Source organism: Prionailurus viverrinus, unplaced genomic scaffold (genome assembly GCF_022837055.1).
Source record: "Prionailurus viverrinus isolate Anna unplaced genomic scaffold, UM_Priviv_1.0 scaffold_48, whole genome shotgun sequence".
NCBI classification, from domain to species: Eukaryota; Metazoa; Chordata; class Mammalia; order Carnivora; family Felidae; genus Prionailurus; species Prionailurus viverrinus.
The window spans coordinates 1,621,621-1,646,341 of NW_025927611.1; the positions used below are offsets into that span (position 1 = coordinate 1,621,621).

General features: G+C 44.2%; 1 protein-coding gene across 1 annotated transcript; it reads right to left on the minus strand.

The window, feature by feature from the left end:
- Nucleotides 1-682: 682 nt before the first annotated feature.
- ARSF (arylsulfatase F) lies at nucleotides 683-22,741 on the minus strand. The gene is made up of 10 exons (XM_047847352.1): nucleotides 22,731-22,741; nucleotides 21,340-21,489; nucleotides 19,807-19,928; nucleotides 18,448-18,570; nucleotides 15,430-15,853; nucleotides 11,229-11,365; nucleotides 7,269-7,403; nucleotides 5,121-5,283; nucleotides 1,442-1,563; nucleotides 683-1,050 (listed from the first exon to the last, which is right to left on the minus strand). The coding sequence occupies exons 1-10, from the start codon at nucleotides 22,739-22,741 to the stop codon at nucleotides 683-685; spliced, it is 1,755 nt and encodes a 584-aa protein (XP_047703308.1).
- Nucleotides 22,742-24,721: the final 1,980 nt, after the last annotated feature.

Genomic DNA, 24,721 nt, shown 5'->3' on the forward strand with positions numbered 1-24,721 from the left:
GACGTTGATGGGAACCAGAGCGATGTGTCTATAAGCCGAGGGACCTTGAGGATTGTGGCCACCACCAGAAGCTGGGACAGATCCAAGCAGTGAAGGATTCCACCCATAGCTTCAGAGGGAGCACAGCCGTGCAGATGTCTTGATTGTGGCGATCTATCAAGGCAGCCCAAGCAAACTCGGGCAAGGACTCCTACCCAAATCATGGAGGGGAAGTTAGACTCCATCAAATCTCTGGCACCTCCTCAGGGGGAAATCCACGCACCTGCCCCTCCCAAGCGTTGGATGGACTACTCCCCATTCAGTTTCTGTGGATGAAGATAAATCCGTTGGCTCAGCAGCCTATCGGTACTTTAGGCTAGTTCCTTTCAATGCATTATTATTTAATCCATATTATTTTTCAACTACTCAATTATTTCAGTGACTCAGTACAAATTCAATCATAATTTCAATGATTATTCTTTAATGGTTGATTTTTTTTTTGTTTCCCCATCAACGGTGCACACAGGACCTAGATACACATTTATCCCCAAGAACAGAGAAGAAGTTGACAGATAGCATCACCACCAATGGGCATTTAGTAACCTGGAACAGAAGATGAACCCATGGGCTCTCCAATTCCTTCCTTGAAATTTTGCAGGTGCCATGATCGGTTGACTTTGTCTGCCTGTGCTCAATCTTTTCCTCATGCGCCCACGGCAGATGTGTTCCCTTCTGTGTCGCACAGACAAAATGGGAACACCCCACAGCAAGGCTTTAGCCATATGTTGCCCTGATTCAATTCGGAAATCTGGTGCCGGACAGGAATGATGCTTTTCTTGTGTTCCTTCACAGCGTTGGCCACCGTCTGGATCACCACATTGTAAGAGGGCTCCGTGTCTGGCGTCAGAGGTGTGGACTCAGAGGGGTCCCTTGTGAGGTCAAAGAGCAGAGGAGGGTCATGGTAGGTGACCAGTTTTCCCGAACATCGGCAATATTGGGTCTCATAGCAGCCTTGAGCTCCTGGCGGCTGGAACACAGGTGTCACGTAATGAACCTTCCACACTGCCTCACCTGGACGAGAAAAGACACGTCAGCGATATCCAACCCATGTGCCAACCCATCTTGTGTTCTACCTTCTCAGGCATTTTCCCTGTTCTTCCTCCTTGCCCGCAGGTTAAGGCTAAATGTCATTCCATCCTTAGAACAACACTAAGAAATCAGACTCCCTTGGTATAATTTTATATATCCTTGGAATCTGTCACACGTTTCGCATCTCAAAACGTATTATTTCTTATAGATGACCCCCTACCTTTCTAAAGACAGTGATTCTTAGAATGATTTCAAAGAAGGTGTTTTCAGTGGCCACCCTAGAATAAATGGACTTGTCTCAACAAAGTGTTGAGAATGGACTTGAGTGGCTATAATCTTGGCGTCCATAGCAAGCAGGGGCTCGTGTACTCACTGTCCTTTGGGTGCCAGCGTGCCGCGTGGAGAAAGGCACCACAGTAGTGGAACAAGAACTCATGCTCTGAGCGCTCGACATCTCCCTGAAGCAAAGGCATGAGGTCCTGGCCATCGATCACCCTGCAAACACACGCAAAAGGCATCAGGCAAGGGGAAGCTGACCACTGGGCTGTTTGAAGGATGACATTCATGGGACGCCTGGATGGCTCCATCAGTTAAGCGTCTGACTTTTGATTTCGACTCCGGTCATGATCTCGCGGTTCATCGCCCTACATCAGGTTCTGCAATAGCCTGTTTGGGATTCTCTCTCTCTCTCTCTCTCTCTCTCTGACTCTCTCCTGCCCTTTCTCTCTTTCTCTAGCTCTCTGCCCCTCCCCTGCTGTCTCTCTCTCTCTCAAAAATAAACATTCAAAGAAGCAAACAAAATACAACCAAATCACAATTTCATGTGCAATTGCCTTTCTATTTTTACAGGAAATCTTATAGAACCTCTAAAAAATCTTATACTTTTTCTCTTATATTAGAAAAAAGGATCTTCTACCTCATGTTAGAAAACAGTAATAATAAAACCTACCTTGTCATAAGAAATGCAATAATAAGTGTCAGATAATCCTAAAAATGATCATGAAAGAATGAACACTCTCTTTATTCTCAGATACAATGATTGCCTGTGTTGATAATCCCTTAAGAGTTACTGTGCACTAATTCAGTTTAGCAAGGTCACAAGTATAGAATTTTATCTCTATATCTTAGCAACGAACACCTAGGAAATCCATTTTTTTAAACTAGCATTCACTACAGCATCACAAAACACGGTTTCCAATGTTAAAATTTTGTGTCCCAAAGCCACAAAACATCTGATAAGAGAACTGAATGTCCAAGAGATGTACAATGTCCATAGACTGGAAGACGCAGAATTGTTAAGATGTCAATTTTCAACAAGCTGATCTATAGATTTAATGCAAACTCAACCAAAATCCCTAAAGGGTCTTTTGCACAAAGGGAGCAACATGTTCTAAAATTTACATGGGAGAACGAACAAATAATTGTTAAAAAGAAGGAACTAGTTTGAGGATTCCTACTAAATCATTCCAAAATTTGGTACAAAGAAAGACTAATCAAGCCAGTGTAGTAAGGTCATAAGGGTGGGCATATGAATCGGTGAAGCAGGAGACAATCCAAGAAACAGACCAATACATATGTCGGTCAGTTGATTCTCAACAAATGTCCAAGGTTATCTAGTCAAGGAAGAACTGTCTTTCCATAAATGTCACTAGAACGATTAAATATCTAAATGCAGGAAAAATAAATCTCAACCCATACCTCACACTATATAAAAAATCATCTCAATATGGACCATAAGCCTAAATGTAAAACCTGAAACTGAAAAAAAAAAAAAAAACCACAAGAAGAAATCATAGCAGGAAGTCTTTGTGACCTTTGAATAGAAAAATGCGATTTAGATATATTACAAAAATTACAATCTATAAAAGAACAAAAGAGGTGCCTGCATGGCCAGTTGGTTAAGCACCCAACTCTTGGTTTCAGCTCAGGTCACGATCTCACAATTGGGGGGATCAAGCCCAGCATCGGGCTCCGTGCTGAGCATGGAGCCTGCTTGGGATTCTCTCTCTCTTCTCTGCCCTTCCCCTGCTTGAGTGCATGAAATATCTCTCAAAAAAAAAAAAAAAAAACAAATAAACATTTACAAAAAATTTTTAAAAATTTAAAAAAATTTTAAAAAAGTAAATTGGCCCTTATTAAAATTGAAAACTGCTTTTAAAATAACAAGCTAAGAGAATGAACAGAAGCCACAGAACGGAAGATAGGACTGGCAAAATGCAGATCTGATGAAAAACTTGTGTTCCGAATATATAAAGAACTCTCACAATTCAACAAGAAGAAAATAAAATGCCCAGTTTAACAAAACAAAAATGGACAAATGATTGGAACAGACACTTGGCAAAGAATGGACACGGATGGACCAATAAGCACATGGAGATGTGTCCAACACCATTAGTCCTTAGGGAAACACAAATTAACAGCATGATCAGATTCAACTGCATAGTTATTATATAAGATGGAAAAGAATGGCCATAGCAAGTGTGGCCAAGAATATGGACCCACTGGAAATCATACTGGTGGGAATGCCAAATGGGGCTGCCATTTTGAAAGTCCATCTGAGAGTTTCTCATAAACATTTATTGATACTACGACCCAGATTTCCTGCTCTTGGTCATTTACTCCAAAGAAATAAAAATTGATGTCTACCCAAAGACCTCTGTGCAAACATCCAATGCAACTTTCATCATAAAAGCCAAGTTTCTTTCTCCAAAGCACAAATGCCTTTCAGAATCTCATGGAGCCTCTCAGCTCAGTTTTCCACTAAAGAGTAAAAAAAAAAATACTGGGAATAAAGATAAGATGTTTTTAGAACTAATTCTGCAAAAAATAAAAAGCAAATCAATTGTATGAAGGAAATCCTAATCAGAGATCAGAGGACAATATTTCTTAGGGTTGTAATTCTGCAGAACACTTTGAGTCCAATATATAGATTATACCAATGTCCCAAAGTCAGTGCACCCCACTGATGTCTTAGAAAATTATTTTTATGACTGTGATCAGCTCAGTTAAATAAAAAGGTACAGGGGCACCTGGGTGGCTCAGTCAGTTACATGTCCGACTCTTGATCTCAGCTCAGGAGCTCTTGATCTCATGGTTTTTGAGTTCAAAACCCCGTGTTGGACTCCTCACTGGTCATGAAGCCTACTTTAAAAAAAACACTTCTTCTTCACTAATATTACTATGGTTTAAAAAAAAATGGATCATTTAGGGGAGCCTGGATGGCTCAGTTGGTTAAGCACCCAACTTCGGCTCAGATCATGATCTCGTGGTTCGTGAGTTCAAGCCCCACATCAGGCTCTGTGCTGACAGCTCAGAGCCCCTGAAGCCTGCTTTGAATTCTGTGTCTCCCTCTCTGTCTCTCTCTCTCTCTCTAAATATAATGGATCATTTAGCTCAAATCAATAAATATTATTTCTTAGGAGACCAGAATTGTATTCTGTTACTATTTTATATAAATTCTCAATAAGTCCTATTATTCCCTAAAATGAAGGTTAAAAAAAAATAAGTTGGTCTTTCTTTGCTGCCGTTTCTAATTTGCTTTGGGATTTATTTTACTTTCCTTTAGAACTAGGTGAATATGGAAACATTACAATCAGTCTTTGGGCTTATGACGAAGACGTGTCAGTGGGTTGGAGCCACTTAGAATAAACTATCCAAAAGGCGCCTGCAAGGTTGCCTTGGTCCGTTGTCTCCAGGGATTGTTAGGATTCAGTAGGAAGGGTCTCCTCCTGGTGGGATTGAAAATCACGATAGGCATTCGAGTATCCATGCAACGTCTTACCTTCACATCAGCCTCCGGATCTTGAGCAGCAGAATCCAGGGGACTTTTGTGTCTCTTGCATGGAGGAGTGTTTTACCACGTGCTCATCCCCAAACCTCCCCAGTGAAAACCGCACAGTGTCTGAGACCAGTGTCTTGTGCACCCATGATGTTCAAGAGGCACAGCCACGCACGAACCCAAATCTTTTAGGTACGTGTTGAGACAGAGTATGCTGCCTGTGTCCCGAACGCTCTGAGAACCACAATGGCGTGAACAGACGGTATGACATCACCTGTCCTGAGGGACCGTGCTTCCTGACACGGCCGCCAGCGTGGGGAAAACGTCCATCATACTCGTCGGTTCCTCGATCACTTTCCCAGCTGGTAACCTTCCCGGCCAGCGGACCAGTCCCGGGACACGGATTCCACCTTCCCAGCCGGCCATGCCTTTCCCACCTACAGGGTGAGGCGACAGACGTCCAGGTAAAACAGTCGTGGGGGCAAAAGTGTTTAAAAATGTATTTGAAATGTATTTCTACTATTTAAAATATACTTAAATGTATTCAGATGTATTTAAAATGTACTCAAATGAATTTAAAAATTAATAGCACGGACTATGTGCTCGGAGCCAGCACTGTGCAGAACTCTGAACGGGTCACCGGTACGTGTCCACGCAATTCCTTTTCCTTGGGCTGCTGATAGGTGTTCAACTGAATAACTGATCACATTCAATATGGCGTATTAGCACTGGCTATTGCCTTCACCCGTACGGCTGTTACCCACGTATACACTTGCCTCGGCCCCGGCCTCCTTCACACCTTTGCTCCAGAGGTACTGTCTCTGTCATTTCTGCAGGCACACTTCTGATCAAATGACAGCCCCATCCTAGAATTTTTTCAGGCTTTTTTTTGGTTTGTAGATTTACTAACATGTCCTAGAATTTACTCATTCTTTTCTTTTTCCTGGTATGCCACCATTCAGGACAACGTAAATTCCCTGAAGGCAGGGATTCATTGCTTTTGGTCACTGCTGAATCCAGAACACATGAACACACGTTGAATGGAATAGTATGGATTTATGCAAATTTATTACCCAACCCAGGGCATTCTAGAGAATACGCGTAGGAGTCAGCACAGACCCGCGACAACAGGCATAAACCAGGATTCCCTTGAGCAAACCAGGAAGAATGGCCATCCTATGGTGTTCATGGATTCTTATTATTTCCTTAAATTACTCAATCACAGCATGTTCAGAAATAGAGATTTCTAAAAAATATCCTGATAGGGGCGCCCGGGTGGTGCAGTCGGTTAAGCGTCCGACTTCAACCAGGTCACGATCTCGCGGTCCGGGAGTTCGAGCCCCGTGTCAGGCTCTGGGCTGATGGCTCAGAGCCTGGAGCCTGTTTCCGATTCTGTGTCTCCCTCTCTCTCTGCCCCTCCCCCGTTCATGCTCTGTCTCTCTCTGTCCTAAAAATAAATAAACGTTGAAAAAAAAATTAAAAAAAAAATATCCTGATAGGCAAAAATAAAATTTCAAGAATTTGAAATTGAAATTGAAATCCCAATTTCCTTATGGGATTTATTTGATTTCCTAAGCGTGCACTTCACTTGTGCACTGATGCCCCACAGCCAGACTGAGACAGGGACGACCGTATTCACACAAAAACATTACTTCCTACTGAATCTGTATTATTATCATTCATACAATTATAGATTCAGTTGTTCTGCATTCAATAGGAAAGCATGAATATCATTAATATTTTCCTCCGGAAAACACTTTGAAATGCCTTTCAATACCCATGGTAACACGTACTGAACATTTTCCAGACAATTTTCTCTTCACACCAGGGTACGTATTATACAGACCAGGACAACATGGCCTAATGGAACGTGTTTTCATGCACTAAATGTTGCATCAGGACAAGGAGTCGTTACCTGTGCATTTAATGACACAACCAGAGACATGCTTGCTTCTGTGTGTGCTAAGCCATATCCTTACAAGACAGCACCAAATCGTCCTTAATAACCCAGGAGCCTCTGCTTTTTGTCCTCCATACCCTGGCTACCAGATTTTTCTATATCGAGTCTTCTTTCAACAGCTTTATAAATGTAATCAATGAGTAGATAGATATCCAGTTCATTGGCGGAGTTGTGCAAAGGCACATGGCTATGGTAATACTTTATAACCTCACAGGGTTTCCAGGCAGGCAGATTTCTAGATGTCCCTTCAGCAGAGTACCAACCCTGGGGGCTAATTTCCCCAGAAATCGTGGCAAACTTAAGGTCAATTTCCTTGGTCAGCACGTTATTTTACCCAGAGCCAAACAAAATGAACTTGTTCACTTTTTCATGCATCAGTCAGTTCAGTTCACAGATTTCCATTATCATGAGCACGAGAGAGCTTACTTACAACCAGACCCGGCTCACCATCCCCCTCCTCACCTTTGTATATTCCGTTCCATCCCCCGAGCTGGGCGTGGCCCATCCGTGCCTCCAAATGTCCGCCGTGGTCTGATGTAAAGTAGACGAGCGTGTGGTTCCTCACACCAAAATCATCAATGGCATCAAGAAGCTTGCCTGAAATAGTAAAAAAGAAGGAAAGAAAGAAGGAAGGAAGAAGGGAAGGAAGGAAGGAAGGAAGGAAGGAAGGAAGGAAGGAAGAGAAATAAAGGAATAAAGAAGGAAAGAAGGGAAGGAAGGAGGGAAAGAAAAAGAAAGAAAGAAAGAAAGAAAGAGAAGAAGAAAGAAAGAAAGAAAGAAAGAAAGAAAGAAAAAGAAAGAAAGGAAGAAAGAAGGAAAGAAAGGAAGGAAGGAAGGAAGGAAAAGAAGAAAGAAAGAAAGAAAGAAAGAAAGAAAGAAAGAAAGAAAGAAAAGAAAAGAAAAGAAAAGAAAAGAAAAGGGACACGCGTAATGAACGTCATGATGAGCTTTGGGCTATAATGTTAGTCTGTGTTGCTTCTGCGGGAGTCATTGCAAAAATGTTTCTCATTCATGACGCGCCCCGCTTGCGGTGGGTGATAGTGTGAGCTCCAGAACAGTGTGTGGTTGTGAACTTCTTCTCAATTCCTCCTCCACATCTCGTGTTGGTCGGACGATTATGTTACATTACTAATAAAAATTGATTTATTTTTCATTATCATTACTATTACCCATTGCTATATTATTGCTTAATCGTATTTATTTTTTAAAGACTTTGTGATGCAGATGCCAACATTTATATTGGTGACCCCTAAGTCATGTTTTGCTTTTGCTGATTTTTCTTTTGGGGGCGTCATTGTTTCTATTCTTGATTTCCATGGACTCCTTTATTCAGGAATGAAACATTACATTGATGCTAATTGTTCCTCTGTTTGCCAGGAGCCTGAGGCATGCTACTTTTGGGTACGTTTTTGGCATTTCGTGAGGCCTAGCACTCTTTGCCTGTGTCGTGACTTCCCTGTGTTTTACTAGCTCTGTGCTCATGTGCTATATGTGATCCGTGTGTGTGTGTGTGTCTGTGTGTGTGTGCGCACATGTGCACGTGTCTGGGCCTTCACACGGCACACACATCCTCTGTGGGTCTCTGTGTCCCCACCTCTTATCTTCTTGCAAGGTCACCTGTCCCTTCTTGCAAGCACCCACTCTTATGACCTCACCATACCTTGATTCCATCTACAAAGCCTCTATTTCCAAACACTGTCGCATGTAACGGATTCCAGCACTTACAACGTGGACCTTTTTGTGGGTGGGGGGGAGCTCAATGCAACCCCCAACACCAATTTTGCCTGACGCATCCCATCCCTGCCACTGTGCGTTAGTGACCTCCCTCCTACATTCTTTTCCCCATTGGACCATCTTCGCTTCCTGTTTCGGCATCCCTGATCTGAAAGTCAAATCTGCATGTCATTTAGTGTTTTAAGGTTTATTTTCGATAGTGCTTTCTTTGCGACCATAAAAATGAGACTTGACACTTTCCTTCAACTTGTGTCCTGTCAGATGTCCCTCAGGCACTTGGTAAGGAGGGCTCGCCACGTAAGAGTAATTAAGACTTTCATTAGACTCGACTTGGGCCTCGATATTAATTTTGGAATCACTAATATTTTATAAGAGTCACTGTGCCCACCCAGAACCTGGTATATTTCCATTCGTGAAAGTCTTCTTGTATGAGCCAGGTGTCTTCAATGTGGTCACCTACTTTCTGAACATATTTCTATATATTGATAATGGGTATTGGAGCTACTATGAATGGTAGCCTATCACCCACTGTATCTTGAAACGGGTTATTTTTAACATAAAGAGAAAGTATTACTTTTGGTGTGCATTTTTAACAGAGAAACACTGTCACGTATTTATGTATGTACATGTATATGAGAGTATATACATATATATATAAGCATAATAAACTAAATATACTATTACACTAATTCTATACTAGGAGTATACTATATAATGATCTCAATGTCTTTTTTAATGTTTATTTATTTGTGAGACAGAGAGAGACAGAGTGTGAGCAGGGGAGGGGCAGAGCACAGAATCCGAAGCAGGTTCCAGGCTCTGAGCTGTCAGCACAGAGCCCAACGAGGGGCTCGAACTCATGAAACATAAGACCACGACCTGAGCCGAAGTCGGATGTTAACCGACTGAGCCACCCAGGCGCCCCTCAATATCTTATATGTTATCTTAATGCCTATATTATTATATATTATTGCCATAGTACTTATTAATTTAGCATGCTATTAATAATATAATATACTGATGATCCATGCATTTGTTGTATTATATAGTACAGCATATACAATTACTAATGATCTATGTACATGTTATATCATTACATTTTATGTTATATATTATATATGTGAAGTATATATTTAAGTTGATGTTGGACATCGTGTATTTTCATGGTTACTCCCTAATTCATGATTTTTTTTTGTTATATTTTTGAGAAAGCGAGCACAAGTGGGGCAGGGGCAGAGAGAGGGAGACAGAGGATCCCAGATGGGCTCTGTGCAGACAGCAGAGAACTCACGAACCATGAGATCATGACCAGAGCCGAAACCAAGAGTCGGACTCATAACTGACTGAACCACCCAGACGCCATTTACGCTTTAAATGAGCATGTTGTGACTTGTCCTGAGATATGTGTGTGCGTATGACTTTCTCAGACAATTGTGTCCTCTCCTGGGCTCCTGCCGCCCTGCCCAGGGGACCTGCCCAACACACCCAACCCATAACCCACTCCCAGCCATCACCACTGCTCTGCACGCAGGGCCAGCCAAGCCTCTCCTCCTGCTCTCCTGTCCCATCTGTCCGCCTCACCTTGGACTCTCACCGTCCCCTCCCGTTCTCCATGAACCTGCTCTGAGCTACTGAATTCTCTGGGACTCATTTTGGATGCCTTACTAACTAGGTGCCAACCAGAGGATTTCCCCTGGGTTGAGTAGGAGATGTTATTTGCATTGAAAGCCTCTAGGCAGGTTTGAGGAAGCAGGAAGCCAGATGGGGTGGGGGTGGGGAGTTTCTGGAGCTTTCCAAACACCTGTGAAGTGGCAGGTGGTGTAGGGCAGGAAGTTATATGGAGGGAGATGAGGAAACATGGCTAGGTTCTTCTAATGCATCCTGTAAGCCCTCAGACTCCTACAGGCGGAAACCAAGAAAGCCTAACAAAGAAAACATTGTAACACGGAGATCAGAGATTTTTGGGATTTGGGGTTTTGATATAGTTTCCAGGATGGGTATGTTGGAGAAAAATAAACTTTTTTTAATACTATTTCTGAAATGACATATGGAAACGTGATTATTTATCCTGAAGACTCAGGTCTCCCTGGACAGACAGCATATACACGGCCCGTGAGTACCCACGCTTAGATATTTCGAACACTTTGTATTGATTTACAATATTAAAGCAAATCGAATTTGTTTTTGTTCTTTTTTTTTTGTTTCTACTGACCCCATCCTCAGTTGGAGTTAGTTTCAGACACACACACACACACACACACACACACGCATAGGTATGCCTGCATAAACACAGACCTGTGTGCCTGCATTTCGTTCAATACTATTTCTATTTCTAATAATGTCTCAATCATTTCTGTATTTTGAAGACTGTGAATTGACCAGCTTGATTTCCAAGGCGTCTCTCTCTGTTCCCCGAAATCCATTTCGTGCTGCCCACCGGGGAGGCCAGCCTCGCGTGCGTTTCTGTGTTTCCCCAGAGGAAACCCTGAACCTGATGTGCCAACTAATACACGTGTGACAGAAACCCCGGGACTCGCACTGACAGGGAAGCACTGAGCATGCTTTTGTGGGAAGTTTGTCGAGGGCTGGCACCTGTGACATCATTGAGGCTGGCCGGGGGGCCGCATGAGGCTATCCTCGACTATCAAAGCCCAGGCTTCCCGTGTCCCTACATCCTGTGCCACTTACCCACCATGAAGTCCATCTCCTGAACATTGTCCCCATACAAGCCGTGCTTGCTGGTGCCGATGAACTCGGTGGTCGTGGGAAGCGGCACGTGGACGTGCAGAAAAGAGAACACAAGAAGGAACGGTCCCTCACGGTGCCTGAGGACACATCAATGACGCGGCTCGCGAGTTTGCAAAGTCCGGGAAAGGGAACCACAGTTAGCAAGACCGTCCCTCCTCTGCCTGCCCTAAGAGAGGGGATGCACGCACCAGGTGGCATTGTGGCTGCGCTGGGCTCCAGCATCCCCCAGCGTCCGGACTGCCCCCAGGGACACGTGCAGGATGGCTGCAGTCCTCAGTGACCCCGCCTGACACAGCCCCATGCTTTCCTAGGGCTGACGAAATCTGCAGGCCAGAGTCACATCCAACAGACCCAAGGGATGCCAACTCTTTCACAACCCACGAGCAAGCACAGACAGAGACATCTTGGCAAGCTGTCCCCACACCTTTGGCCCTTCCTGTGAGGACAGAGAAGACAAGGCTGACCTACTTCGAGCCCTGACGATCCTCCGGGAAGGCAGGTCCTCAGCTAAACAGGGCAGTGCACGACTCAAATGCCAGTCTTTGGGAAATTTCTCCTCTGACAACATGTCATGAGGGGAAATAATGAAATAATCATCATCATCATCATAAAGTTGCACTGTGGTGAGCTGGGCAGAATGGCTGGCATCCCTCCAAAAGTGATGCCCATCTGGAAGCTCAGAATGTCATGGCATTGCCAATGGAGTCTTTGGGGATGTAATTAGTGGAGATGAGGTCATCCCGGGGTAGGGTGGGGCCAGAATGCAAGAACAGGTGTCCTTCAAAGAAACGGATGGTTCGCAGATATGGAAACACACACTGAGGAAGGAGGCTTTGGGAAATCAGAGGCAGAGGTCGGGGTCACGGAGGGACACTCCAAGGAACACCCAGCACCGACAGCAGCCACCAGAAGCTAGAGGACGCCAGGAACGATGCTCCCCTCACGACATTCGCAGGGAGCACAGCCCAGCTGACACCTTCCTTTGGGACTTTTCCAGTGTCCACAGCTCACAGAGAGTACGTTTCTGCTGTTTCAAACCCTTCCGTTTCTGGTACTTTGTCCTTGGAGCCCAAGGAAGCTGCTATACGTGCTAGTGAAGAATGAGATTATACAGATGCCGCCTTGCATGGCCAAAGGGAATCTGTAGATGCAATTAGGTTCAGGATCCTGAGACAGTGGGTGGATAATCCTGGATTATCTGGGTGTGGACCCAATGCAATTACAAGCTTCCTTGCGAGAGGGAGGCAATAAGGACAAAATCAGACAAGCATGATGTGGGTAGGAGGTAACAGACGCAGAGATGCAGGGAGAGAGCTATAAGCCAAGGAAAGTCTGCAGTCTCTCCAACCTGGAACAAAGAACACTCTTCCCTAAAGCCTCCCAGAATGAGCTCGTCCACCCAAAGCCTTGATTTCAGTGACATAAGATGAGTTTGGGGTTCCTGACCTCCAGAACCATCGAATAACAAATCTGTGACGCTCTGAGCCACCCCCACTTGAGGAAATGTGTTCCAGCAGCCAGAAGAAACTCACACACTGAGAATCCAGATAAAAGTGATCTCTAGCAATCTCGAATCTATGCCACCTGTTCACGGCCACATCGCTAGTCAACAGAATGGCTTCCGAATCTTCGGGTCCCCATTCCCCTTCGACATGGTGCCATGATAGATCATATAGACCTTCTGAAACTCAGCACAGGTTTTGGTGACAGGAGTCCATTTCCACACCCCAGCATTTGTTCCTGATGTACTAATGTAAATGGTAAGCAACACCATGAGTGGAACAGAATCGCTCATCTTGAGCTCTCAGTGTGACGGACCCACCTTGCAACCTGCCAGTGTGTCCCTCTGTGCATCTATGCCTCTGCACATGTGGAAGTTACCAGGGAATAAGGCGTTTGCCCTGATGAAACCAACCATTGCATTGCATCTACAAGGCAAAGACGGTTTGATCTCTCTCTCTCTCTGAGAGTATAAATTTGTTTTGTGTCCTCGTGGCCTATGGGGTAAGGACAAAGCTAGCCACACGTGGCCCAAGATCCTTCATATCACCAATCAACTCTACAGGGCAGTCAAACACACCAGCTTACAGATCCCTACCCTGTGATGACCTCATCTTCACAAATCACATCTCCAAAGACCCAATTCCAAAGTAACATCAGATTCTGGGCTTCCAGACGGATGTGAAGGTTCTAGGGAATTCCATTTCACACTACCCTAATCCAACTCACCATGGCACAACTGCTTTTTTAATTCATTTTTTTCCCTTTCTTTGCGTTTCCATATCTCATCACAGCCGAAGTTTCTCAGAGTGGCATTTTCGTTCTATGTGTCCCTGCTTAGCCGAGGACCTATCTTCCTTCTGCTTCAGCTTCATTTGGGAATGCCTGGCCCCTTGTTCATCTTGTTCTTGCTTACCTTTCAGGATTTAGTTAACATGTTTTCTCAAGTATGGTTCCCTGACATCTTGGAAGGTTCCTACAGTTTGGACTGATAGCGCCCTGAACTAATGCCCATTACCCTATTTCTTATCATGGGCTTGTACATCTAATGTCATCACTAAATGTGTACTTGTCCTTGAAGCCCAGACCCCAGGATGGTGATCAGTAAAGACAAAAGGTGAGCAAAAAATGTGTTCACAGCCTTTTTCTAAAAAAAGATCCATCAGCTAGATGTTTCTAAATGTGGCTCCCTTGCAAACTTTCCAGTGATTATGTTCGGGATGCATAGGACTTTCTAACGATCACCACTGCCCTAAGCTGAATAAAATCCCTATGTATCACATGCTCAGCGATAAGCCCTCTGATTTTAACCTCTCAAAAAGTTTTTTTCCCTAACAGGAAAAAAAAGGCAATGGCCAACTTACTGTTTCCTGGCAAATACATCTGTTTCCTGGCAAATACATTTCCCATTGTACATTAATATACAAACAATATGCATTGCAAATTAATAAGCCAGTTTTGTAAGTCTCAGTCTAACGTGAGTCTACCTGCTTGGTATGACCAAATCTGAATTTCGAGGCCAACAGAGATATTGTGATTTTAATAAGAGATAAGAGGAGCTCAAATGAGATACCACCTCCTCAGGCACTTCCTGAAGAGTCCATGTGAACTCCAAAACACGCACTACTGTATTGTCTAGCCCTAACTAGCAATATTCCATTTCTTAAGTCAACCTTGTTCAAACTGTCACCTTTTATTTTTAAAAAACACTCGTCCTCTTATGGTTTTTAAAAGACTCCTGTCTTATCCAAATGGCCAACAGGCACACGAAAAGATGCTCAACGTCAATCCTCATCAGGGAAATACAAATCAAAACCACGCTGAGACATCACCTCATGCCAGTCACAGGGGCTAAAATTAGCAAATCAGGAGACTATAGATGCTGGCGAGGATGTGGAGAAACAGGAACCCTCTTGCACTGTTGGTGGGAATGCAAACTGGTGCAGCCACTCTGGAAAACTGTGCAGGTTCCTCAAAAAATTAACAATAGATCTACCCTACGACCCAGCAATAGCACTGCTAGGAATTTATCCAAGGGATACAGGAGAGCTGATGCATAGGGGTACTTGTACCCCAATGTTTATAGCAGTACTCTCAACAATAGCCAAATTATGGAAAGAGCCTAAATGTCTATCAACTGATGAATGGATAAAGAAATTGTGGTTTATATACACAATGGAATATTACGTGGCAATGAGAAAAAATGAAATATGGCCTTTTGTAGCAACGTGGATGGAACTGGAGAGTGTGATGCTAAGTGAAATAAGCCATACAGAGAAAGACAGATACCATATGTTTTCACTCTTATGTGGATCCTGAGAAAATTAACAGAAGACCATGGGGGAGGGGAAGGAGAAAAAAAAAGTTAGAGAGGGAGGGGGCCAAACCATAAGAGACTGAGAACAAACTGAGGGTTGATGGGGGGGTGGGGGAGAGGGAAAGTGGGTGATGGGCATTGAGGAGGGCACCTGTTGGGATGAGCACTAGGTGTTGTATGGAAACCAATTTGACAATAAATTTCATGTTAAAAAAAAAATATATATATATATGTATATATATGTTTTAAAAAGACTCCTGTCTTTAAAATACTCATTGTTAAATCCATTAAAATACATGGATTTTGAAAGAAAATGACCTTTACCTTTCCATAAATGAAGTCGCCTCCCTCACCATGATGGAGCCAGCACGCTCTGCCTTCATCGGCTGTTCAGTGATCTCGTGCTCGCGCATGAGGAGGCAATCCCAGTACAGAGGGGATTTGTAACTGGAGAACCAAAAGTAACCCAGCAGAAAAATAAAAAGAATCATGGAGAAGATGAAGGACCAGGGAAGACAGATCAAGCGACTCAGCTTCCCCAAGGCAGCCGTGAGTGCAGCAACGGCGACCAGCTGAATGCAGAGCCAGACTTTGCCCCCAATGGCTAATTCTGTGTCACGCGAGGGATCCGGCCAGCAAGGTTCAAACAGAGTGAATGGCATGCCATAGAAGTAATCAAACCCATAATTATATGGGTGATGGCAGTGGTCATGTCGGGAATCACAGTTTAAGCCTTCGTGCCATTTGCCTGAAATGACAAACAGACAAATAATGCATAATATGCACACACGCCACCAACACTGCATGACTTCTTTACTGCACAAAAATCTGTGTCAAGACCTGGTTGTGAGCGACCAAATAGGATGAAAATTAAAGGGAGGAAAACACACTTGTGAGTTTGCAGCAAGGATGTGAACTGGGCAGTTTCTCATTCACAGGAAGAAAAAAAGTCGTAGCCACAAAGATGAAGACACGAGAGAGTCAGTGTAGACTATAGATGATGGATAGACAGGTGAGTAGGTAAGTAGATAAATAGATATTAGATGATGAGATACATATGATATAAGATGGATAGATGGATACATGAGTGGCAGATGAATGGATGGATGTATGGGTGGATGGATGGATGGATGGATGATGGATAGATAGATATGATGGATGGATAGATAGATAGATAGATAGATATGAAGGATAGATGGATGGATAGATGGATGGATGGTTGGATGAATGGATGGATGGATGGACAATGGATAGATTAGATAGAAAGATAGATAGATAGATAGATATGATGGATAGATAGATATTATGGATGGATAGATATGATGGATGGATGGATAGATATATAGATAGATACGACGGGTAGATAGATGATAGATATGATGGATTGATGGATATGATGGATGGATAGATGGATGCATGGTTGGACGATGGATAGATTAGATAGATAGATAGATGTAAATTATAGCCATAAAGATAAATGATAGAGGTAAGATAAATGATACATGATGAATAGATGGTGGATGGGTGGAGATAGTACATAGATAATGATAAATACAAATAAAATCATGGCAAACAGATGGGTAGTGTATATATGCATACATAGGTGGATAGATAGATATATGATAGATGAGTGGATGTGTGGGTGGATGGATGGATGGACACATAGGTAACAGATAGATACAGAGAATAGATAGATGGATAGATAGATAGAATGATAGACAGATAGATAGATAGATGACAGATAGTTAGTAGATGTAGATAAATGATGGAGAATGGACCAGGCATGCATGAATAGATGGTTGGATAGATGGCTGGCTGGAAATCCCAGAGTCTCCCACTAAACTTCACTGAATTTTATTTGATAAAACTTGCCACACGTTTTGAATGGTAACAGAAAGATCCATGTTTGTCCTGTTAACATGAGGACTGTAACAGAATCTGATCATGTGTATCCACTAAACCGTTAATGGTTCCCCCCATGGAGTTAGGGCCTCATGAAGGATGCACAGATTCACATCTCAGAGCATCTGAGGGACTAAGCACATGAGAACCAGGACTACTGGCCCAGGCTTTCCTGTCCTGCACCTCCATGAAGACTGTCTTCTCTGATCAATGTCAAATTAGTTACAAAAGTCAATTTAAAATAGCATGTTAGGGGCACCTGGGTGGCTCAGTCAGTTAAGCGTCTGACTTCGGATCAGGTCATGATCTCACAGTTTGTGAGTTCGAGCCCCATATCGGGCTCTGTGCTGACACCTCAGAGCCTGGAGCCTGCTTCCGATTCTGTGTCTCCTCCTCTCTCTGCCCCTCCCCTGCTCATGCTCTGTCTCTTTCTGTCTCTCAATAATAAATAAGAAGAAAAGAAAAGACAAGAAAAGAAAAGAAAATAGCATGTTATTCTGGAGATACCCAGGTGGTTCAGTCAGTTAAGCGTCCAACTCTTGGCTTAAGTCATGATCTTACCGTCACTGACAGCACAGAGCCTACTTGGGATTCTCTCTCTCCCTCTTTCTCTGCCCCTCTCCCCTGCTCTCTCGCTCTCTCACTCTCTCTCTTTCTCTCTCAAAATAAATAAATAAATAAACTTTAAACTAGGATGTTATTCTCAAGCCAATTGAAACCCAGGCTCTCAAATAAAGACAGTAGGCATAGCTGCACTTGATTGGGGTGACAGATACAGGGTGTTGACATTTCTCAAAAGTCAGTTTTTAGATATTTTTTTTCTATTTGGGTGATGGTTATAGGGCATAGAGTTTTTACGGAGTCATTAGGTGACACTCTATAAGAAGTTAATGATGCGTAAAGCTATTTGTGTGTTCTTGAGAGAGCTTGTCACATTTCACAAGTGATGTGTGGTGAATGGGATGACGTATTCCAGAGTCTGCAGAGAATAATGTAGAAATCACAGTATCGTACAGAGTTCTATGCAAAGACGAAGAACACGGGATTATACAGAAGCACGTGGGGTGGCCATCTGGCAAGGACTGGGGGTCTGGTGGGAAGCGGTCTTCTGTCATGCCTGAATTCTGTCTGAAAAGAGTGAACGGGCGTCGTTTAGGAAGAAGTGTGTGTGTTGGTCAGGGGGCATTAGGGCAGATGGTCCCAGGTGAACAAAGCATGATGAAGAATTCTGGAGGACACAGGGAACACGTTTCCTTGGGAAAGACCGTATGATAGATTAAGTCTATCGATAGAGTCGATATCACACAGAGGGCCTTCTCTGCCACAGCCAAGATGCATGCTCCTTTGGAAACAAAGGGTTTCCAAGAAAACCACATCGAGCATAGAACGACGCAGATTATTCCTTTGTGTAAACGAGGCATGCCCGTAGTCGCTTCTTACCTATCAATGCCGTACTATACCCTTGCCTCTTCAGTAAGGCTGCAAATGTTGTCTCATTGCGAGGGAGTCCAGCAGGAGCTCCGAGCGTGGAGATCACACGGCTCACTTTGTTAGAAACCATTCCTAGACGGGATGGGAAAAGAAAAGCAAAAAGCAGAAGGCACGCACAGTGAGTAGGTCCCCGTGAGATGGAGAGGAGAGGGAGTCACGGGGAGTTCAGGAGCTGGAAGACGCAGACATGACGAGAGAGGATCAACAAAACCATCACGAGGGCAAGGAAAATCACGTCCCGCGGACAGAACTCACACCGGGCCCCATGACACACCCCTTTACCTGCTTGCACGCACACGCACGACACTACCAGATATGCACAAGCACACCACTCAAATAACACTCTACACGTAGCCTCTTGCAAATTTACAACAGGACAGGGTGTCATTTCAGTAGACACGCGTGACTGAACCACTAACAGTCTTGGCAGGGGGATCATTGTGTCGGTAAAAGAGTCAAAAAATGAAATCACGAAAACTTGAAATCTTACAATGTGTGTGTGTGTGTGTGTGTGTGTGTGTGTGTTTCTGATAATAAGTTTTAGTATTTGTAGAAAAGACGAATAAGCCAAATGTCTGTGAAAAACCTGACACTGGGGTATCCAGGACAAGTGGACATCTAGGTTTTGAACTTCTCCGAATTTACATAAAGTGAGCAGCACAGAAGAAAAAAGAGAGTCAAATCACATAGAAGTTTACTACAAGAAGAAAAAAAGAATAAAGAGTTTAGCGTTCACTGGACCTGATGCGCCCTAGCACCCGCTAAGCCAGATATCATCAACCTCAAAAGATCTGAAAATGAGTCAAACATGTGTCTGGGCAAGTACACAACAGAACTTTTCGTAAGAGCCTAAAGCCAGAAACAATCCAGTGGTTAGTCAATCAAGGGACAGATAAGCAAAACCTATTGCATTCATACAATGGTTGAAATGGGTGCTGAACGTTTGAGACATTGTGCTAGGACATCCTCATGACAGCCCGGATTAGCGTAGGCGTGTTCTGTACGTTAAGTCCTTCTGAGACAGCTTCTCGTTCTTGCCCTGGGATGGAAAGTCCTGCCTACGCCCGATTGCAGGCCACCGAGGAGAAACATTCAACTCTAGGTGAATAGACATAACTCAGCCACGCAGGGTGGGCTTGGGTTGACCAGGAGAGCAGTGCTTTCCACACAGACGTTCGCAGCTGTGTGTGCATGGACGTGTGCCTGCCCTTTTTGGGGCAAACTTTTCGAAATGACCTAGTCGCCTACTCACTTCCTCGTGGCTTAACATGTTCACAGAGAGTAGCAGAGGTGCGTCCATCTACACACCTGATCGGATGGGGTATCTTCCCGTGAGGAAGGCGGCCCGGCTTGGGGTGCACATTGACGCTGCAGAGATGTGGTGTTTCAGTTGTACGCCTTCCCTTGCTAAGCGGTCGATGTTAGGAGTCCTGGAAAGAGAGACAGAGGGGAATTGCAGAGGGGACAAGAGGGGACAGAGAGAGAGAGAGAGAAAGAGAGACAGAAACCAACAGCTCTGTTTGCTGTGATTCCCTGAGCTCAGAATCAGAGAAAAAGTAACTGCACACAGCGCCTAATTTCCTGGTTTCTGCCCACATCGTGGAGAAAATACAGCTGAGGTTTTAGGCAGTGGCTGTGTATTGCACAGTCGATATAATTTGGTTCTGCAATGTGGTATCTACTGCATATATTCAATGAGTACATTTAATGGCACTGCCTTTTAAGATATATGTAAAATTGGGGCGCCCAGGTGGCTCAGTCAGTTGAGCATCTGACTTCAGCTCAGGTCATGATCTCACAGGTTCATGGGTTCAAGCCCTGCATCGGAGCCTCTGCTGACAGCTCAGAGCCTGGAGCTGGCTTTGGATTCTGTGTCTCTCTCTGCCTCTCTCTCTCTCTCTCTCTCTCTCTCTCTCTCTCAAAAATAAATAAACATTAAAATTTCTTTAAAATAAAATATATGTAAAAAAACGTCTGTGTTTATGGGCTGATGAATTAAGGCTAATGACTTACAGACCTTAGTTATGCCTAGCAACTAATAGACCCAACGACAAGTTCAATGCACAGGTTCTATAGACAGACGTCTTTGCTCCAGACAAAGTTTGCAACCTCTGCCTCATAATTCCCTATAAAGGTGTGTGGAGGTTGCAGAAAATCAGACAGACTGTACAGAAGAGAGACAGCCCCCTGGCTGGAAGCCAATAAAATGTAATGAGACCTGGCTTTCTTCATAAGAGAGAAGATGGGACAACATGGAATTGTTGAATTCCACGTATAGACCTCACACGTCTTGCCCTGATGCACTCCTAAGCCTACGTGTTTTGTTTTGTTGCCTACCACAAAGCTCTGAGTCTATTTCATGTACATTTTTTTCCTTCAGAATGCCCATTCTTACAATACAAGCACCTCACCGTAAAAGGTCTGTTGGCTTCCAGAATTAGGAAGGGGGCAATGTCCAGTCCCGCCGAGAAAAAGTATGCGTCAAAATCGTCGCTCATCATAAAAGTGCATATCGCAGAGGGCTCATGACATGGTGGGTAACTACTCTAAATGCCTTGCATATGTGAGCCCACACCTGTACACTGCTCACCTGCACGCTTGACCGATAAGAAAGATAAGAAAGACACACAGAAGTCAAGTAACTTGAGCCACATTTCAGAACCAGTAAGTGCAGAATCAAGATTCAAGTCCAGACGGTCCTGATTTTAATGTTATTGGCTTCTTTTAAAGGCAAATTCTATCCCATGAGTTTGGTTTTCCACATGATGTAGTCATAAAACGTTATCAACCTCCCAAGCCTAGACAACAAGTGAAACAGCACAGCTCAACTCGAAGCCATACCTCATCGTGTCATTGCCAAAGCAGCCCAAGTCACCGATCCCAAGATCGTCCACTATCATCAGGACAATATTCGGCTTGTCCTCATGCACCTCCTGGGCCCCACGTGGGCTTAGGAGTAAACACGTCCAAGACAGGGCGATGGCGAGGATCCTGAGAAGGGACAAGGGATTTTACAAGGATGGCTTCAAGAGCTCCTTCCCATTACCGTGTCCCCGTGAATGCAGCAGGGCTCACGGGAGACCAGGCAATCTCCCGAGGAACAGGCGAGCCTCGAGAATGTCTCCTCCCAAGCATTGACTGCCACTGTCGAACAGGGCCCACAACGCACCAAGAGAGGCTCCCCTGGGTTTCCTGCTCACACACACAAAATGCTCCTCCAGGACATGAAGTCTGAAATCATTTACTTGAAGACAAAGCATTGCTAACGTCAGGGGCAGTAAAACTCCTGAGATCACATCCCTGGAAGAAGGAGCCCGCCGACTTTCCTTTGCACTGGAATTCAAACGTGGGTGGGCACAGAGTTTTGCTGAAGGGACATTTGGTTGGAGGGAAGGAAAACAGCAAGCCAAACAAAGAGAAACCAACCCCGGGGCAAAGGAGAAGGGAGAACATGGTTGAAGACCTGAATGGTGGAAAAGGAGCACCCTGGAATCTGAAGACTAGTTTAGTCTGCTTCACGATTTTGCTCAGTCCCCATTTTCCCGGAGAAATATATAATACCCTTCCCACCGGGTCCCTACTCAATTAGCAGGTAATGAATATTGGGTGCTTGAACTATTAGTTGTATCATCTCCGTCTGGTTTTTTTTTTTTTTTTTTTTTTTAATTTTTTTTTCAACTTTTTTTTTTATTTATTTTTGGGACAGAGAGAGACAGAGCATGAACGGGGGAGGGGCAGAGAGAGAGGGAGACACAGAATCAGAAACAGGCTCCAGGCTCTGAGCCATCAGCCCAGAGCCTGACGCGGGGCTCGAACCCACGGACCGCGAGATCGTGACCTGGCTGAAGTCGGACGCTTAACCGACTGCGCCACCCAGGCGCCCCTCCGTCTGGTTTTTATTCATGTCTGAAGACCCACCTCAAAGATTTCCTCTGGGAGGGAGGAGACAAATGGTCACTAACCTTCCTCTGCTCCCAGAACCTTTGTATGAACATTTGGAAACAACACTAGCCATATTGAGTTGCTTTTCTCGCACCCTGTTTTGACATCATTTCACCTATTTTCTCTTAGACTTACTGAATCCAGAACATCAGTGTAGACATCTATGGCCAACCCTACCCAGGAATGGCTGTCACCTATAAATAACAGAATCTATAAATCTCGGGAATCCACAGATGTCCCCAGAGTGTCCATTAGATTCAACACACTTGCACAACAGCAACTTGCCTCACCTGAGCTTCATGATACAGTGCCGAGTGGCTTCCTATTATTTTCTTTGGCCAGAGGAAAAATGTGCTGAAAAACATAAACATGTGTTATTGCCACACTCATTGCATGAGTCCCCATTATGAAACCCTCATGAGATTACAAAGCCATTATTTCTACTTCCAACATTTCAAACTGGTTTTCCAAATCTATCAAGATATGACCTTTCCATTGTTAATGACCTACTGCTCATAGTTTATTTTTCAGGAGCTCATCCTTAGGTGCCAAGTCCTGGGTCCACCTCCTTCTTTCTGCCTCTTGAGACAATTGGCTTAGTCTCTAAAGCTTTACTAAAACACGTCTGGATGGCAGTAGAGTCTTGAGGAGCAGCTGAACACAAGGGCTTATGCTCAGAACGTCTAGGTGGGATGAATTTGGGTCCCCTGAAGAGAGGTAATTACTTCAGTGAAGCTACTATTTTGGTTTTGTGTCAGCGCAAATTCATATGACTCTACGGTAACCTATGGATAGCTAATCCTTGCATATAAAGAGAGTGGGAGCTATGATAAGCACATGATACAACAGCGAAATATATTGCAGTGAAAGAAAACAGATACCCATCTCCCACATGCAAGCTATTACTCCAATTTGTACTTAAAATAATATGGAGAACATAATAAGAACCACCTCCTTTATCAATCTGTCTTGCCCCAAACGAGATGCCACCAGAGACCACAGAGAATGAGCCGTTGGCTAAGAAATGGAAAGGAAGCAGGGAGAATGGAGAGAAGGTGACTCAAACAAACACTGGTTTGGAATCAACCTTTCAATGCCTAAGCTGGTCCATTGGGTTCTAGAGAAGAGTCAGCCAAAGGGGTGTCCAAAATCCCACCTCTGCCCATGATGACAGAAACTAAGCGAAAAGTGAGAAGTGTCCCATCCGTGCAGCCTCACAAAGCTTCCTTGACTCACCGGTCCACAGTGTGGTCTACCTGATGTCTGGGACAAAACAAGAAGGAGCTCTTGAAGAACACTTGGTTCTCCTCAGCAGCCGCCTGGAGTCTTTAGCTGAACGTCAGCCTCCTCTTAGCACCTGTCTCTGTGATGGGGAGGCCGGTCCACGCTCTGCCCACCCAGATGGTTCAGATTTGTGAGACACAAATGAGGCAACCTGATTTGCCTCCCTGATTTGCATCTCCTGATACAAGTCCAGGGAAGGGAGGGGGGGAATTACAGTCAGTGAAACACTTGCAACCTTCCTTGAAGTAACTGAGTGTTCTTATCTGTGACTAGCACCAAAATGATTCATCAAGACGAAAAAGGCCAGCCCTCCTCCAGAAGAGTCATTGTTTGATCCTGTCCGTTGGATTCTGATGACTTCAGGAACTCTGGCATTGCCTCGGGGCGATCTGTGAACCCAACTAACGGGGAGAAAATACGTCTCCCTGACCCCCAGGCTTATTTCTGAATTCTGTTTGGCAAGGTAAAGTTTGGGGAGTAATCTGGGGGCTCGTGGACCTACTATTTGTCAACATCGCCATTACGCACTAACTGAAGCAGAGTGAAACAGCCACTCTTCCACATGATGGACAGATCTGGGTGTATAAGAACCAAGGCACTGTCATCCTACCCCTGAAGAAAATATCATGAACACCCAGTTAAACAAACCAGAGCAGTTTGCCTGGGGATTAGCTACACAGATTGTCATCATAGAGCCCTGTTTGACCAGAACATAGTGTGTGTGTGTGTGTGTGTGTGTGTGTGTGTGTGTTTGAGATGGGATATTTTATTCAAGGTGCTACCGCGTGACTCCATTAACTGTAGATACCAGATCCTGGACCGTCAGACCCAACATACAGATTATCCCCAGGGCGCCTTTGTTCCCTGGGGAACTCTGCATTGGAATTGTCTAAAAGGAGCAAAAATCATGTGTTAAGAAGTTCTGAACCCATTCTCCAGAATGCGTACCACAGAGGGCATACCAATATACCATGTGGCACTTGGCTACTATCCTTGA

Coding starts and splice junctions, on each gene's coding strand:
- ARSF (XM_047847352.1), bottom strand. Junction 18,571..19,806: donor AAGATACCCCATCCGATCAG/GTGTGTAGATGG, acceptor CATCCCGTCTAG/GAATGGTTTCTAACAAAGTG. Junction 7,404..11,228: donor GGAGATGGACTTCATGGTGG/GTAAGTGGCACA, acceptor TTACTATTTCAG/GCAAGCTTCTTGATGCCATT.